The 18,688-nt window shown below is 48.1% G+C and overlaps 1 protein-coding gene and 1 long non-coding RNA gene across 2 annotated transcripts in view; one reads left to right on the forward strand and one right to left on the reverse strand.

Annotated features, from left to right (window-relative positions):
- The first annotated feature begins 375 nt into the window (after positions 1–375).
- Positions 376–18,688, forward strand: part of SEPTIN5 (septin 5) — a 58,753-nt gene continuing 40,440 nt past the window's right edge. Inside the window, exons 1-2 of the mRNA XM_053279307.1 lie at positions 376–656; positions 814–824. Of these exons, the coding sequence (XP_053135282.1) occupies positions 614–656; positions 814–824 (54 nt within the window). The 5' untranslated portion in view covers positions 376–613. The remainder of the gene's footprint in view (positions 657–813; positions 825–18,688) is intronic.
- LOC128337857 (uncharacterized) lies at positions 15,388–18,005 on the reverse strand. The gene is made up of 4 exons (XR_008312448.1): positions 17,868–18,005; positions 17,589–17,688; positions 17,448–17,481; positions 15,388–15,575 (listed from the first exon to the last, which is right to left on the reverse strand). It is a non-coding gene; the product is annotated as an uncharacterized LOC128337857 (long non-coding RNA).

The raw sequence follows: 18,688 nt of genomic DNA on the forward strand, positions 1-18,688 counted from the left end.
GTGCGAGCCAAAGCCAAGGAGAGATCACCCCAATGGCTCCAGAGAATCTGCCTCTGCAGACTGTCCCATAAGGGGTGGCTGATCCAGCCTGCTTGCTCACACAGCCGGGAGAGGAGGGGCCCTGCTGGAGGGCGGGGGGGGGTCCCCCCTGCTCTCTTCCTTTCCTCACCCCTGTCCAGCTGATGGTTGGAAAAATCCAAACCAGGGAGCCTGAATTTCAGTGCCCTTTCTTGGGTGGGTGCAAGCAGCAGCCGAAGCAGCAGCCCCTGGTCGCTGCCTGCTGGGAGAGACAGCCTTCCCCAGGGTGGGGCTCTGATTGGCTGCAAGCTGGGGACTGCTTGCATCCTGCTCCGCCTTCCCTTTTTAATGTTTTCCCTTGGCCAGCCTCGCTGATGCAGTAGCAGCAGCAGCAGCAGCAGCTTGGGCTGACACGCACAGAGAGAGAGAGAGAGAGCTTTTGTAGTCTGGGGGACAGGCATCCAAGCAGGGAGGAGGGTTTCCCGGAAAAAGGGAACTGATTGCCTCTGGAGGAAGCTGCCACATCTGGGGAGGGAACCCAAAGACCAAGGAAGGGACCCAAAGAAGACCGAGGAGTGATCTGCAAGGAAGCAAGATGAGCACAGGCATGCGGTATAAAAGCAAGCTGGTCAACCCAGGTAAGGTGTGTGCCTGCTTTGCTGTGCTGTATCTTTGCTCCACAAAGGGTGGACATCACCTTCTAATGCTGTGTTTTCTTTTTTTCTCTCCCCCCTCCTTCTGGATTCCTTTCCTGGCCATCAATTTCTGTCCCCAAATACGACCATTTCCCCGCAGAAGAAAAACAGGTAAGCCTCACATTTTTCTTTAAAATCCCCCCTTTCTCTCTCTCCCCCCCTTAAGTTAGTGATGCTGTGAAACCAGGAAGGAGAAATGGATGCATGGGACCCTTTTTCCTTTGCTGCTAGGTTCCCTTCTCTTTCCCCTGGTACCTAATCCTGAGGGACCTTGCCGTCTGGCGTGGGAGGGGGGGCAGGGTTGCAGACGCCCATGTGTCTCTTGCAGCCAACCAGGGTGTGCAGAGGAGCCGAGATTTGGGAAGAGCTTGTGGGGGGCGGGCGGGCGGGCGGGCAGGGAGAGGAAACCTCTCTCTTCAGGATTGCTGGAACAGAAATCCCACTGAGAAGCTGAGGGTATCGGTTCTCTGCGGACTTCTGTGCATTTGGACAGGCGTGTTTGGAAAGAAGGGACTCTATTGCATATGGAGTTGTCATCATCACGGATGCCGTTCGGTCACCCAAGTGGGTCAAGATGGCAAGGCCCGACCCATGATCCTCAGGGGACGGCCCTATCATGATTAAAGGCATGCTTTAATTCTTTCCCCCACGGCCTCGCCTTCCTTGTTAGAATCGGCATCCCTTCTGCACATGCAGACATGTTGGCCTTCATTTCTTTGCAAGATATCTTGCTCTCCGGAGAGATGCTTGTTTGCGTGAGGTTGGATGGGGTGATGTAATTCCATGGCAGCAGCGAGGCTTCTCTGGCTTTGCTTTTGGTAGTCGGCCCTGAGGGGGGGGTTGACAGAGAAGGCAGGGCTCACGGGATCTCGAATCGGGCTTTGGGATTCGGTGCGGCCAGTGGAACCGGAGTGAGCATTTGGGGGTTTGTTGAAATGGAAATGCTTTTCCTTCTCTCTTCTAACGACCCTCGTCAAGTGTGCAGGGAGTGGACCGGACTGTAGCTTGGCCCTCCAGTATCCTGAATGAATCATTCCTGATGGGAGATAGAAGGAGGGTGGAAGCGGTCTTACTTGGCTTGGCCAGTGAGTGTCAGGTGGACAGAGAATGCAGCATCAGGGGAAAATAAAGCCCAATTCAGACTAACACTCTGATATCTGGGAAACTGAACATGTGTTTGTGTGAATGACTGTACCTGTGTTCATGTTAAAAGTGAAACTGGGTACAAGCCAGCCTGAGTTCCAGGGCGGGGTGGGGCTTCTGCAGGATCCAGCCATTTGCAGCCAGCTTTTGCTGGTTCCGCAGCTCCTGCTTGGAGCTCTTGTCTCCAGCTACAGCCTTGCTAGACACAGGGATGGATGGTTAGGTACATAGGAACATCGGCAGCGGCCACATACTGAGTCAGACCATCGGTCCATCTTGCTCAGCATTGTCTACCCAGACTGGCAGTGGGCTCTCTAAGGTGGCAGGCAGGAGTCTCTATCAGCCCTATCTTGGAGATGCTGCCAGGGAGGGAACTTGGAACCTTCTGCCCTTCCCAGAGCGGCTCCATCCCCTGAGGGGAATCTCTTCTAGTGCTCACACTTCTAGTCTCCCATTCAAATGCAAACCAGGGTGGACCCTGCTTAGCTAAGGGGACAAGTCCTGCTTGCTACCACAAGACCAGCTCTCTTCCCTGTTATGTACCCATCCCTCTCTTTTTTGGACTCCTCCCTTTTTCTGTGTTAAATCCTTTAAATTGCACAACTTTGGCCATCCTGCTGCCGCCGGACTACAACTCCCATCATCCCCAGCCACAATGGGGGACGCGAGTCTGGGGTGATGGAAACTGTAGTCCAAGAAGAACCTTGCTCTAAATTCTTCTCTCTCCAAGTGGTTTTTCTTTCTTTTTTCTTTTTTAAAAAGACACTTGGTTTGCATGGAACATGCCATTTATGCCACACTGGCTCAAGATAAGAACATAAGATCTCTGCTGGATCAGGCCCAAGGCCTACCTAGTCCAGCATCCTGTTTCACACAGAGGCCCACCAGATGCTGCTGGAAGCCCACAGGCAGGAGTTGAGGGCATGCCCTCTCTCCCGCTCTTGCTCCCCTGCAACTGGGATTCAGAGGCATCCTGCCTCTGAGGCTGGAGGTCTTGTAGCCATTGATAGATCTGTCCTCCAACCTCCATGAATTTGTCTAAGATCTATGAGATTAGCATTTTGGGGCTAGTCTGTCGAGCTGAAAAAATCTGCTCGACCTGGCAATTCTTCCGTTCTTCTGTGTTGGTTATAGCCCGCTGTCCTATGTCCTTTCTGGGAAAGGTGACCGCCAGATTCTGCTTACACAGGTGTAACTTGAGGAGGACCCCTTCATTGACTAGCTGTGCCAGTCCCTTGCACAGAAACCTGAAACCTCTTGCCTAAGAACAGGATGAACTGCGTTGCTAGAGAGAGAATCTCTGCATCTCCATCCTGCCTTGTATCTAGGCAACTAATGGGGATGAGATCCTTCCCCAGTGCAGCATCCCTCCAGTGGCTGTTGCTGGTGTCTGTATTATGTTGCCTTTTTTTTTTTTTTTAAGATTGTGAGCCCTTTGGGGACAGGGAGACATTTAATTTATTTATTTATTTATTCATTCATTCATTCATATCTCTCTCTCTCTCTCTCTCTCTCTCTCTCTCCATCAACCGCTTTGGGAACTCTTGTTGAAATGCAGTATATAAATATGTGAGATAGCGTCTCAGACTTTTGGTGAAGATCAAGTGTAGATCTGTGTCTGTGCGTCTTTTGCTTAAGCAGGGTCTGCCCTGGTTTGTGTTTGAATGGGAGACCGCATGTGAATACCATAAGATATTCCCCTTAGGGGGATGGAGCTGCTCTGGGAGGAGCAGAAGGTTCCAAATTCCCTCCCTGGCAGCATCTCCAAGAGAGGGCTGGGAGAGACTCCTGCCTGCAACCTTGGAGAAGCCGCTGCCAGTCTGTGTAGACAATACTGAGCTGACGGACTAAGGGTCTGACTCAAGATAAGGCAGCTGCCTGTGTTCCTATAAGTGGTGGATCCATGATGTCAGAAAACCCAGGGATTTCTCTTTCAGCATTTATGGTGTAATGCCAATGTGGGAACTTTTCCTGGCACTGTTGATGGTGCTAGGGAGAGCAGGCTATTTTACTAATGGATGGTCCCAGTATGATCTAAACCCCAGAGAGGATGTCTAAACAGTACAATCGTTTTTAGGAGCAACTCCTGGTGAGTTAGTGGTAAATCCGACATTCAGAAACATGTCCAGAAACAATGCGGGGAAAAGAAAGCCACATCACTTTAGTAGGCTGTGCATCCACTGTGTTAAGTCATTCACATCCTGCATGGGCTCTGCCTACCTTGGAAATCTCCTTCCCTGGGTCCTGTTGTGACCTTTTTAGGTGGGTGGAGAGGGCTGGCTTTAATTATTCTGTCCACTTTCCACGCCTGCAAAATGGGAGAGATGTTCTTGATGGCTACCCACACCTATGGGGGCAGAGATGTCCAGCGTGTACCTGACCATGTGATGGACTGAAATGAAGAGCAGAATCTGGCCTAGACCTGACACCCAGAACATCATTCACGTGGGGCAGGCCTGCAGAACAGAAGGCCTGAGGGCCAGATCTGACCCACGAGGACTTGTCCCCTTAGCTAAGCAGGATCTGCCTTGGTTGCATATGAATGGGAGACTTGATGTATGAGCACTGTAAGAGACTAAGATTGTCTACCCAGACTGGCAGCAGCTTCTCAAAAAATGCAGGCAGGAGTGTCTCTCAGTCCTATCTTGGAGATGCCGCCAGGGAGGGAACTTGGAACCTTCTGCCTGCAAGCAGGCAGGAGCTCTTCCCCAAGCGGCCCCTTAAGGGGAATTTCTTTCAGTGCTCACACATGTAGTCCAGGGTGGACCCTGCTTAGCAAAGGGGACAATTCACACTTCAGAAAAAAGAAGCACAAAGCCATTCCTTCCGGGGAGACAGATAATATCAACAGGATATTACAGGATACTACCGAGGAATGACTGGAGAGAATCATTTCCCTTCCCTATAAGTTTTGCACTTTGTTGTAGACCAGCATCTGCAGGAGGGCTGAAGTTGGGCCACCCTGCCTTAATGAGATCTAGCCACCCTATTGCCGGCTCCCATAATGGCTCTCTGGTTCTACTTAGAATCTACTCAGTCTGGAGGTGTTTATAGGGATGGCATGTCTGGATAACAAAGCCCTAAACTGGGGTCTTCTTGGAAAACGCTGTTGGTCCACCCAGAAGGCAGTGGCGTCGCGATCACCTGCCTACAGTGCTTCTCTGTTGAATTTGCGCCTGCAAGTGGAAACGCAAATGCTGGAAATAGAATATAGACCGAAAACTCTTGAGTGGCAGGAAAAGGTCAGGAGGCCTCAGCTGCTTGAACAAACCCTATTGCATCAACCTTGCCTTGTTGTTTATCTCGGGCGAGCATGTGGCATATGCAGCAGATCCAGTTTTCCTAATTAGTTTTGGACTCCTGGCTGCTGCGTGGCCCAATTTGTGTGTGTGCATCCGGATGAAGCCAAGGGCTGTCTCTCTATTTGAAATCTCTTTTCAGGATCCGCCCACTCTGTGTAAATGTGAATCACAGAATCAGAGGGTTCCCTTGCGGGGAGGCCATCTGTGAAGCTGTCTGCTAGATGGCTTATCCCAAGAAGGGTATTATGGGCTGGAGGCACTGAAGGTGCAGGCCTTGGATTTTTCTGGATGGGATCCAGGGACACAGGAAGCTGCCGTATGCTGAGTCAGACCATTGGTCTCTGCAGCTCAGTATTGTCTTCACAGACTGGCAGCGGCTTCTCCAAGATTGCGGGCAGGAGTCTCTCTCAGCTCTATCTTGGAGATGCTGCCAGGGAGGGAACTTGGAACCTTCTGCCTGCAAAGCAGATACTCATCTGCTGAGTCATGGTCCCATAGGAGAGGAGAGCTGGTCTTGTCACAGCAAGCATGACTTGTCCCCTTAGCTAAGCAGGGTCCACCCTGGTTGCATATGAATGGGAGACTAGGTGTGAGCAGCACTGTAAGATATTCCCCTCAGGGGATGGAGCCCTTCTGGGAAGAGCAGTAGGTCCCAAGTTCCCTCTCTGGCTTTTCCCTGATAGGACCGAGAGAGATTCCTGCCTGCAACCTTGGAGAAGCCACTGCCAGTCTGGGTAGACAATACTGAGCTAGATAGAGCAATGGTCTGACTCAGTATATGGCAGCTTCCTAGGTTCCTAATACAACAAGTATTTATATGCTGCTGACCTCAGCCTTATATGGCTGACCTCAGCAGCTCTGGCTTTTCTGGGGACAGATGGTCTGTGCAGCGTGGCAAGGGAAGACGCCCTGTGCCAAACGAGCCTTGACAATGTCTGACGACTCCTCGCTTTGAGACGTTGGCGAAAGCCCGGCTGGTAAATGCAGCTGCCAGCAGCTGGAAGTCTGCTGATCAAAGCCTGCTGAGGGACACCATGGCGCTTCTTGGGGTCTCTCCTCTCTTGAATGCTACAAATGGATAAAATGGCCTGCCGGGAGAGGGAAGAGGCCTTCTGCGCATGCGCGGTGTGGTTTACATGGAGCCCAACCTCCATGCTCAATGGCTTTTCCATTCCCAACCGCCACCGAATCTCTCAGGCGCTGCGTCCCACGATTCACAGACAGGCTGTTTCCTGACAAGCCTTTGGCTGTCCTCGGGGCTTGGTAGGGCTGCCAATTCCGACCCACACTATTCCTGGAGACTCCCCCTCACTGATATTCCCACAAGATCAAGCCATCAACAGGCTTGCTTTCAGTGGTCACCTGGAAATCAGTCTAATCCGGATCTTATCTTATCTTATCTATCTATCATATTTATATTCTGCTCTTCCTCCGAGGTGCTCAGTGTACATGCTTATTTTTTATCCTCACAACAACCCTGCGAGGTAGGTTAGGCTGAGAGAGACATGACTGGTCCAGAGTCGCCCAGTGAGTTTCATGGCTGAATAGGGGATTCGAACTCGGGTCTTCCCGGTCCTAGTCCAACACTCTAACCACTACGCTATGCTGGCTCTTGGTGGCAAAACTGAGGCCAGTTCCTGTGGTGGGAGGCACAGGAATTGGCAATTTTCTAATCTTGTTTTCACGGTGGTGGCTTGAATGGATGTAAACCGCCTCGAGTCTGTGGAAGTCAGGCGGTCAATAAATGTGATTGATAAATAAAGTAGTTAAGTACATTTATTACGGTCCTTAGACCAGCTTAACAGGTAAAATAATACAATTATAATTTACACAATATTCAAATTGCTAATACATGCTCTACGAAGTTTGGATGCAACAAAACAGAATTTGGCTACATTGATAAATAGATAAATCGATCGATAAATAAATAAATTCCTGCATGCCCCAGGCCGGTTCTGAAGGATTGGCAACCCCCGTTGGGACAGAAGATTGCTGGGGCAGCCCTTCGTCTCTGTAGGTGGTGACATAATGGGATGGGGAGACAGAAGCGTGGCAGAAACGAACAGAGAGCCAGTGTGAGAAGCTCTGCAGATTAAGACTGTTACGAACTTTGCATCACATTTTTATTTTTTTATTTTTTATTTTTATTTTATTTTTGCATTTATATACCGCCTTTCGTTAAAAAGATAACCTAAATATTTTAGGCTGGAAAAGAGTGCTGTGGGACTTAAAAGTGGCTCACGGCCTCGTAGCAGTTTAGGTGCGGATATTTATATTGATCGCAACAAAAAGTTTGCGACAAAAGTTCCCAAAGCAGTTGACATAGATATAAATAAACAGATGAATGAAATGGCTCCCTGTCCCCAAAGGGTTCGCAGTCGAAAAAAGAAACATAAGACAGACACCAGCAACAGCCCCTGGAAGGATGCTGTGCTGGGGATGGATGGGGCCAGTTGCTCTCCCCCTGCCAAATAAAGTGAATCACCTCTTTAAAAAGGTGCCTCTTTGCTCAGTTAGCAGGGCCATTTAGGGCCATTTTTGTTGGCCCTAAAGAGCTCTCTTCTGAGTTTGGGCTGCGTCCCTTTTTCTTGGACTGTGGACAACCAATGGAGTCTTCTGAGGAGCTCTGAGGAAATTCTACTCTGCCCTGAACTTCATGAGATTCTTAAGAAATTTCAGTTCTTGGGAAATATAACTTCAGCACTCTGTAGTGCCTTCTCTCTTCTGTGTATGTGTGGAGGGTATTCTCTTGCGGGGAGAGAGTCTCTCTTAGCACTTTCAAGAGCTGTTTCCAGTGGTTATGAACATGGTAGAAGAAGTGAGAATCACTCCCAAGAGCTGGGTGTATTCTCTGAGTAATGCAGCTTGGCCAGTTTGCACAGAATTTGGTAACTTGGAATAGGCATCTTTTGATTTCAGTACATAAGCTGGCTGGAGGGATTGATACCATCTGGAGGGACAAATACTCATTACGCACCCCTAGAGATGGAAAATGGGTGATAGCATTGCAATCAGTTTTCAGTGCATTATCATGCATTTATTGTCCTGACCATCGGGCCTGAAGCAGCCAAATTTGCAATGATGTTTTAAAAGCTTTTACAAAGTTGTAAAAACACATCTTTTAAAATGTCTGTCTGTCTGTCTATTTGATTTCTATATTGCCCTTCCAAAAGTGGCTCAGGGCGGTTTCAATTAAAACAAAAACAATCGAATAAACAGTTAAAATCAGAAACTATAAAACAACATAAAACCATTAACATTTAAAACAGTGTTTTAAAAACCCTGGAAAACCAGGCCAAACACAGTTTTAAAACCCTGGAAGGCTAGGCCAAACAGACAGGTTTTAAGAGCTCTCATGAATCATGTCTGAAAAGATATGACCGAGGTGTATAAAATTATGCATGGAGCAGAAAGAGTGGACAGAGAAATTCTTCTCCCTCTCTCACAGCACTAGAACCAGGGGTCATCCCCATGAAACTGAAGGTCAGGAAATTCAAGACGGACAAGAGGAAGTCCTTTTTCACACAGCGCATCATTAATCAATGGAGTTCTTTGCCACGGGATGCGGTGATCACCACTGGTTTGGATGGCTTTCAAAGGGGTTTATTATTGTTATTGATTCAGTTTCTATACCGCCCTTCCAGAAATGGCTCAGGGTGGTTTACACAGAGAAATAACAAACCAATAATATCGATCCCTGTCCCCAAAGGGCTCACAATCTGAAAAGAAACATAAGACAGACACCAGCAACAGCCCCTGGAGGTCCTGTGCTGGGGGTGGATAAGGGCCAGTTACTCTCCCCCTGCTAAATCACCACGTTAAAAAGGTGCCTCTTTGCCAAGTTAGCAGGGGAGGGTTTGACGAATTCATGGAGGACAGGTCTATAAATGGCTACTAATCTGGTGGCTATAGGCCACCTCCAGCCTCAGAGGCAGGATGCCTCCAAATACCAGTCGCAGGGGAGCAACAGCAAGAGAGAGGGCATACCCTCAACTCCTACCTGTAGGCTTCCAGAGGCATCTGGTGGGCCACTGTAGGAAATAGGATGCTGGGCTAGATGGCCTTGAGCCTGATCCAACAGGGCCGTTCTTATGTTCTAAAAAAAACCACACACAACCCTACTATAAAATGTTATTGATTTTGTCAGAGGAATGGAAGTGAAAACGGGCAGGAATGTCCTCCAAAGATTACTCCATGGAGAGAGGACAAGAATTGGTTCCTTGTTACCCTAACCCTGACTTTTGCCTTGCCTCTTTGCAAAAATGACTTCGATTTTACCCTAATTGTTTTGGGAGGTAGGAATAAAGAATGGGTGATAGAACACAGAAAGCCGTAAATGCACCAATGCTATTTGCTGTTCTGGGGAGTGGAGTAGATATTGCCAATGAGTGTTCGTCCCCCCAGATGGGAAAAATCTGAGGGGGGTGGGTGGGCTTTGTCCCCTGAGATGCTACAAATGCCCAAAATTTGTGGGCCTGGCTCATGGGCGATTTAGAAGGAAAATCTAGTTCTCCGTCTTTGGTTGTGGAGGAGAGCTTGAGAATGGGTGGGCAGCAGGAGGAGCCAGTCTTCCATGAGGCAAGGTGGGTGCCTCGGGTGGCAGATTATTTGGGTGTCAACATGGGGGAAAGATGGTGAGGAGGTGCACACTGAGGTCTTGAGCTGCTCAGGGGGACAATCTCTAGACCAATACTAGAATCCGCAGAGTAGGTCGGCTTTGAGATTGTGCTGAAGTGTTACTCCTTGCCTCTACAAACTGTTCCCACTTCTTCCCAGTCTCCATATAACCTTGTCTCTGTCTGTTGCCTGGATCTTACAGGGGGCAATCTTTCCGAACCCGCCGGGAAAAGCTAGATTTGGGCAGCAACAGTCCATTTGGGTTGCAGAATATGGGTTTCTTGCAGCAGAATTTGGCTTCTGTGCTTGCACCGTAAGGTCAACTAGGAGGGAAACTGTAATAGGTCATTTGCTGGTTGGCTTGAAGGACAAGCATGAAGTTTTGGCGACCTCTGACAAAGGGAAAATTGTGTGTCTCTGTCCGTTGACAGGGTGTTCCTTCGTACATGGAGCCATTCCCATGGGGTCAGTGAAGTGGCTTTGCGTGTGTGTGTTTGGGTGTGTTTTACGTCCACACTATATTTAGCCTTGAAGCAAAGGAGAGTGGGCACCTTGTCTGTTTACTGTTGTGCATTGCCTGTTGAGATGTCTTCGTGCGATTCAAAAAGCGTATAGACTAATGGAGTGGAAGCAAGATCAAACGTCCCAAGGCCTAGAGGCTGTGGTTGGGTTTTCTACCCGGCTAATAGTTAATCGTTGATGCATTTCCTGATATTTCAAGGTCATAATCCAGAAAGGGTTGTACTGTTAGAAGGAGTTGAGGATAATTAGATTTTTGCCGATAGGAGACTGAAGTCACTTGTGCCTTGCATTGAACCAACACACACACTTATTTCTTTAGAGTTCCCAGCCTTGGGACCCCAGGTGATGGACTACAACTCCCATCATTCCCTGCCAGGGTGGCTGAAGGGGGTGATGGGAGTTGTAGTCCAATAACATCTGGGGGTTCAAGGCTAGTAGCGCCTTCTTTAGACTATGCCCCACTATTCTAGTCAAAACAGTTTAACCAGCATTAAAATGTTGAGCCAGTGTAGAATAGTGGTCAGAGCATTGGATTAGGACTGGGGAGACCCTAGTTCAAATCCCCATTCATCCGTGAAACTCACTAGGTGACCCTGGACCAGTCACGTCTCTCCTCTCTCTCAGCCTAACCTACCTCACAGGGTTGTGAGGATAACCATATATACTGCTCTGGGCTCACAGGAACATACGAAGCTGCCTTCTACTGAGACAGACCCTTGGTCCATCTAGCTCAGTATTGTCACAGACTGGCAGCAGCTTCTCCAAGGTTGCAGGCAAGACTCTCTCTCGGCCCTATCTTGGAGATGCTGCCAGGGAGGGAACTTGGAACCCTCTGCATGCAAGTAGGCAGGTGCATTTCCCAGAGCGGCCCCATCCCCTAAAGGGGAATATCTTAAGTGCTCACACATGTAGTCTCCCATTCAAATGAAAACTAGGGTGGACCCTGCTTAGTGAAGGGGGCAATTCATGCTTGCTACCACAAGACCAGCTCTCCCTTGGAGGAAGGAAAGGAAAAAAGATTGTGCCGGCGAGTCAGTGTTGACTGCTGGCGACCACAGAGCCATGTGGTTTTCATGGTAAAATACAGGAGGGGTTGACCATTCCCTTCTCCCGTGCAGTATGAGATGATGCCTTTCAGCATCTTTCCTATATCACTGTTGCCTGATAGAGGAGTTTCCCATGTTCTGGGAAACACAACAGTGGGGATTTGAACCAGCAGCCTCCTGCTCTCTAGCAGGTTGTTACATATTCAAGGTGGTTTACAATGTGTTTTTTTAAAAATCTGTTCTAAGCACTGAACAATAAACCAGCCTCCTCCCTTCCTCCCTCCCTCCCTCCCACACACACACACACTCACACACACACCAGCAACCAGCAGAGAAAAAGCTATCTGACTTCACGAGCCCCTCCTTTATTTTGGGCAATATTCTCTCTTATAGTCTTGCAAGCAGAAGATATTCTGCTCATTCAAGGGGAGAGGGCTGGGTTTCTTGCTGACCTCTCCCTCTTCCTTATGCTGCTTTGGACACCCCACAAATTATTTATTATTATCATTATCTATATCTGGGATTCTCCATGTTGGGTCCCCAGATGTGATTGAACTTCAACTCTCATAATCCCCAGCCCCAGTGGCCTTTGGTTGGGGACTATGGGAGTTGAAGTCCAGTATCTGGGGACCCAACATTGAGAATCCATGATATTTTATATGGTCATACCACCCTTCATCCGAAGACCCCAGGGCGGTTAACCGCAAGATAAAAACAGTAATCAAACTTCAATAAAAACAAACTGCTGAAATTTTTTTAATTTTTTTTTAAAATAAATAACCTGCTCTTGAGGTTCCCCTGTAATTTCAGGGGCTGCTGAAAGAAGCAGGAGAAGAGGTCTACCATTGGCTACTAGTCAGAGGGCCACCTCCAGGCTCAAAGGCAGGATGCCTCTGAGTACCAGTTGCAGGGGAGTAGCAGCAGGAGAGAGGGCAGAGAGAGAAGTTGCTCTTTCAACAACTGCCTGTGGGTTTCCCAGCGGCATCTGGTGGGCCACTGTGTGAAACAGGATGCTGGACTAGATGGGCCTCCTTGGGCCTGATCCAGCAGGGCTGTTCTGATGTTCTTATGTTATGCAGGGTGATGGTGGTGAGGGAAATGTGTTCTGGTAAGGATGCTGTCCAATGCTGAAGGTTCTTCACTGCCACCTTAAGAGGCATTCAGGGATTTGGTAGGAGCCCGTCCTCAGCTGACTCGAATGCCAAGAAAGCGGTTGTTCATTTGGCAAAGACAGAGTAGAAAAGCATAATTATCCTCCAATATGTGATCAGCACTTTCAGTATATATACACCACACAGCATCTGTCAGGCTCTGCACAGCCTGGTGCCTTAGTGTCTTTAAGCACATGACTCACACATAGTCAATATATATATTTTTAATGAGGCCTCCCCCCAAATGAAAAAATTGGGACAGTGGTTTTTACCAGGGACCGATGCCAGAAAACAGAGACTGTCCTTGGAAAATTGTGTAAGAAATTGAGAGAGAGAGAGAGAGAGAGAGAGAGAGAGAGAGAGAGAGAGAGAGAGAGAGAGAGAGAGAGAGAGAGGTGTTACTCATAGCAAATGATGCCAGAAGCCAGAAATCACAATCTGGGGAGAATTGCTGGTGATGAGGTGTGGAGGTGTACTGAAACCTTGGAGGAGTAACAAAGAGGAAGGGTGTAACTCTCCAGAAGAGTTATTTTGAGTTTCTGGGTCAGGTATAACTGGAAAAGTGTGTCCATTTTCTCAAGGAGATCTTCAGGTGAAGTAGAAGCATAGTCTCGGCAGCAGAATCTTGGGTTGGGGAAATCCCATGGGTTTTCTCTTCCATCTGATCCTGGAGTCCTTTCCCACAAAAGTGCAGCTCATGGGGAGATCTTTTTGAGAAAGCAGGACTTATTCTTTTTTATTTTGGGGCTCTCTTTGGAGTGGTCCTTGTTAAAACGTTCGTTTGAGTGTCTACATTTGCCATGGGTGTTAGTGAACTTCCTGGACCTGGCATTCTTCAGTTGGAAATAATCATCTATTGTAGGAATTTTAAACTTGCTCTTCACCAAGGTCTCAGGAAGGGCCTCCAAGTTAAAAGTAGAAGCAGAATATAAATAGTAGATTCAACTTCTAAAAAACAACAACAAGAGAGAGATAGAGGGAGATTGCAGCTATAAAAACTACTTGCGATTTGCCGGGGGTAGGAAATGCCTGTCCAGCCAGTTTGTCTTTGATAATTGCTGAAAACGTGGGAAAGAGATCTCCTGTGGAACAGAATTCTACAGGGAGGGGGCCACCACAGAGAAGACATGCAGGAGAACCTCCCTAAAGGGCAGGGTTTCTTAACCTTGGGTCCCCAGATGTTGTTGCACTACAACTCCCATAATCCCAGCCATGACCTTGGTAGATGAGGATGATGGGAGTTGTAGTACAACATCTTCTGGGGACCCAAAGTTAAGAAACCCTGCCCTATAGGATCTTAGAGACTGGACAGGCTTAGGTGGGAGAAGGCAGTCCTTCAGATACCTTGTCACATTTTCAGTTCAGTTCTCAGGGCTTCTAGAAATTAAATCTCAGTGTCACAAGCGGATGTGTCACTTTGTCGACGGAAGAGCATGAACGCTTAGGACAGCTAACCCCAATAAATCCCCCTCCCCAAACGGAGCGATGGCTCCGTTAACCTTGTTGTTGTGCTTGTGTGTTGCCGTGGCGTGTGGTGACACACGAGGAGACACCTGATGGGGAGGCTGCAAGCAGGGAGGCAAGCAGCCTCCCGGGCTCCAGGGTCTCTCCAAGATGCCCTCTGTGCTCATGGGGGGCGCCCTGTAACTTCCGGGGGCCACGTGGCCCATGATCCCCGCAGCCCCCGCCGGCTCTATGACAGAGCCAGCAGCCGTGTGGGAGGCCGATCCGGAGCCCGCTCTCCTCGTTGAACCCCGTCAAGCGCCTCTAGGTTTCATCTGCTTTTTTACATACTACAATTATTGAGATATATTTTGACTTATTATTATTAATTTTTATTTTTTACATTTATACCCCGCTCTTCCTCCAAGGAGCCCAGAGCGGTGTACTACATACTTGAGTTTCTCTTTCACAACAACCCTGTGAAGTAGGTTAGGCTGAGAGAGAAGTGGCTGGCCCAGAGTTACCTAGCAAGTATCATGGCTGAACGGGGATTTGAACTCAGGTCTCCCCGGTCCTAGTCCGGCACTCTAACCACTACACCACGCTGGCTTAACAACTTATTGCAGGACAGTTCTGTATTTCTGGTATATGTTTGACCAATAGAGCAACACACACCTGGCAATTTAAATGGGAAGGAGAGAGCTGATTGCAGAGTAACCCTTTCACCTATTAAGATAATCAGGGGAGGTTTGGTTATGCTTACCACCAACTGGTTTGGTGACCTAAAACTGGGCCTTCTCTAGGGTTGCCCGAGGGCTCTGGAACACGCTCCCAAGTGAAACCAGAACCTCCTCATCTCTGGCTGTTTTTAAGCGACTCTTGGAAACACGCCTGTTTTTATCCGGCTTTTAGTATATAATGTTTTAAAGTTTTATTGATGGTTATTTTAATGTATTTTATACGATTTAAGGTTTTCATTGTGGTTGTGGTTTAATGGGTAAACCACCCAGAGCTTTGTACAGGGTGGTATCTACATGCGATACAATAAATAAAATAAAGGCATACAGAAAAACAGAAGGCAGGGCAGAGCCTTCAGCAAATGTAACCAAGGGTGGTGGTGATTTGGACCATGATCTTTGGTATGTGTGTTGGGCTGTTACAAGTGTGTGCCTGTTTTCGTCTGTGAAATCTTGGCAGGCACACTGTCATCTCTGAAAACAATCTCTGTGCAGTTTGGGTTCAACCGCCCACCCTTCTGTGGAGCTCAACCGAGGAAAACTCCCAAGCGTTGACTCAGCCTAGGAAAACTCCCGCGCGCCGACTCCCTGTGCAAAACCGTTTACCTAGGAAAGGATCCCAGAGTTTCTCTTCCCTGGATGTCTCTGCTAGCTAATCCCCCCCGCCCTCTTTGCTCTGCTTGGTGTGTGTGAGTACTTGCCATCTAGAAGCTGTGTGGCGGTATTATTTTAAGCCGGCTCTCATTGGCGGCCGGTGAAAAGCTTTCTTGTTTGGTGCTCTGGGCCTTTTTCCTTTGGACAGCTGCTCGCCGGCTCCAGCCAGTACCAGGATCTTTATTGCGATGCTTGCTTTGAATTGCTGATCATCTCCCGGCATCTCCGTGTTCTGTGCCTTCTCCTGCTGAGAGCAGATGTCAGTAAATAGCCGGCTTGTTTGTTTTCTTGGTAAACAAGCAGCGGTGGGTACAGATTTTTCTCTTTGTACGTGGGAAGGATAAAGGAGTTGATGGATTTGGGGGGCCAGTCAGTGCGGCTGATGCCCCACCCCTAAATGGCGGGTTGCTCCAAGCTCTATCCAAGACGTTCCCACCAGACCAACATTGGACCCACATCCAACCAAGACCCAGCCTTACAGTTTTGGCTTGGCACAACAGGGAAGTAATTTGCCTAGGGAGCAAGAGGTTGCCGGTTCGAATCCCCGCTGGTATGTTTCCCATATCGGGCAGCAGTGATATAGGAAGATGCTGAAAGGATCATCTCATACTGTGTGGGAGATGGCAATGGTCAACCCCTCCTATATTCCGCCAAAGACAACCACAGGGCTCTGTGGTCGCCAGGAGTCGACATCGACTCGACGGCACAACTTTACTTTAAGGAACCCTTACAATTTTGTTTCCGCCTTCCTCTTCTTTGATGTCTTACATAGTTTATATTGCATATATGTGAATAAGAATACAACAAATATTTATATACTGCTTTCCAACAAAAGTTCCCGATGCAGTTAACATTGATATTAATTAATTAATTAAATGGCTCCCTGTCTCCAAAGGGGGGTGGAATTGGAAGAGTTCTCAATGGTAGCTTGTCTAATATGCAGCTGGTTGAGCTCTCTAGTGTTAAACCCTCCTGGACGGATACAGACCCAAATTAAAACACACCAAATTTAAGTTCTGCCCCCAATGAGTCAAAAATATAAACATTTCCAATCAGTGTTCCCCGTAAGAGGGATTCCCAGATATCACTGACTACAACTCCCATAATTCCCCATCCAAAGGCCTTGCAGCTGGGGATTCTGGGAGTTGTAGTCAACAACATCAGGGTCTCCCTCTTTCAGGGGACACTGGTTCCGATTCCAATATGCAGCCAGTCTCGAGAAAAATGCCTCCATTTCTAAGAGATTGAGTTTTGCCTGGCTCCACAGGGGATGGAGCCGCTCTGGGAAGAGCATCTAGGTTCCAAGTTCCCTCCCTGGCAGCGTCTCCAAGATAGGGCTGAGAGAGATTCCTGCATGTAACCTTGGAGAAGCCACCGGCAGGTGGGTCTTGAATGGAAGCCATCTTGGCAAGCATCACAAACATTGCTTTGCTGCGTTCTTTGGCACTGGGCTGGCTATTCCCACCCCAGATTGTAAAAGGGATGTATTCAGTGCCAGTCCACACCCCAGCCTTAGGGAACGTCTGGAATGGCATGCCATTTGCCTTGCTGATTAACGGCACCGTTCCCTTCCAAATAGCACGCAGCAAGCTCTCATAGGAACATAGGAAGCTGCCATATACTGAGTCAGACCATTGGTCTATCTAGCTCAGTATTGTCTTCACAGACTGGCAGCGGCTTCTCCAAGGTTGCAGGCAGGAATCTCTCTCAGCCCTCTCTTGGAGATGCTGCCAGGGAGGGAACGTGGAACCTTCTGCTCTTCCCAGAGCGGTTCCATCCCCTAAGGGGAATCTCTTGCAGTGCTCACACATCAAGTCTCCCATTCAGATGCAACCAGGGCAGACCCTGCTTAGCTATGGGGACAAGTCATGCTTGCTACCACAAGACCAGCTCTCCTCTGACCAGGTCTCTTCAAAAGTCTTCTCCAGCACCCAAGTTCAAAAGCGTCAATACTTTTTCTATCTCTATCATGGAGATTACCATCATGGTAATAGCTCCTGACAGAGTCCTCCTCCTTGAATTTGTCTTATCATTTTCTAAAACTATCTAGGCAAGTGGCCATTACCATATCTAGTAGCAGTGAGTTCCACAGCTTAATTAAACATTGAGCGAAGAATACCTTTTTGTGTGTCTGTTCAGAATTTGCTGTGAATCTGAAAACCATTAAAACATTAAGATGATTAAAATAATTAAATAATTTAAGAACACAAATGAAAACTCTAAAACCCGAAGCTTTAAAATCATAAACTCATAGACCTACCTGGCTAAACAGGTATGTTTTCAGGTCCTTCTTAAAAACAATCAGAGAAGAGGAAACTCTAATTTCATTAGGAAGCGCGTTCCAAAGTCCCGGGGCAACTCTAGAAATTATAATAAAACAATTAATTTTTTTAAAAAAAACTTTAGTATGTTTTGTGGAATTTTTTTTTTTAATGCCTGTAATCCTTTCTTGCTAGCCTGGTTATGTCCCTTCCCATAAATTGTCTGTCTCCTGTAGCTGCGGCATCCTTTTGCCTGCTAACCATTCACACAAACGTACTTGTGACGATTGCAATCCAGAGCCTTCTACAGCGTTGCCCTTGAGTGAAATGCAATCTGGCAAGCCGATTTCGCTTCCACTGCATTTCTTCTGCCCTCTTCCCCGTGCTGGGCACAGCTCTGCGTTTGTCTTTTTTGAACCGCCAGATCCTTTAAAGTTAGTCGTTCCTTTGGCTGTCTGGTCTAATGAGGCATCGGGTTTTGCTTCCTTCCTTGGCCTTGAAAAATCTTGTGCAATCATTTCAAAGATGACTTTTCCATGAACTCTGGTGCTCGCTCCTGAAGCATCCTGTGGGTTGGAACTGAGCACTTCTGATTTGAATGATTTTATACGGCAGTGCCAAGTTGCAAATGCTTTTCCAAGCTGGCATTATTGCAGATCAGTATTAGAGCCTTTCCTTGTGTAGGGCTGGCTGAAGGGTTTCTGGTGGCTTTGGGGGCGGGCCTCACCTGCATGGGCCCCTCCCTATCATTTGGGTAGGTGGTCTCTGTTGCCTTCTGTGGGACCCTATAATGACATAGCCGTGTAACATGGCCACATGATTGTAATCTGCCTTCTACTGAGTCAGACCCTTGGTCCATCTAGCTCAGTATTGTCCACCCAGACTGGCAGCGGCTTCTCCAGGGTTGCAGGCAGGAGTGTCTCTCGGCCCTACCTTGGAGATGCTGCCAGGGAGGGAGCTTGGAACCTTCTGCATGCAAGTATGCATATGCTCTTCCCAGAGTGGCCCCATCCCCTAAGGGGAATATCTTAAAGTGCTCAGATGTAGTCTCCCATTCAAATGCAAACCAGGGCAGACCCTGCTTAGCTGATAGGGCAAT

The sequence above is a fragment of the Hemicordylus capensis genome, chromosome 15 (assembly GCF_027244095.1).
Source record: "Hemicordylus capensis ecotype Gifberg chromosome 15, rHemCap1.1.pri, whole genome shotgun sequence".
Classification (NCBI taxonomy): domain Eukaryota; kingdom Metazoa; phylum Chordata; class Lepidosauria; order Squamata; family Cordylidae; genus Hemicordylus; species Hemicordylus capensis.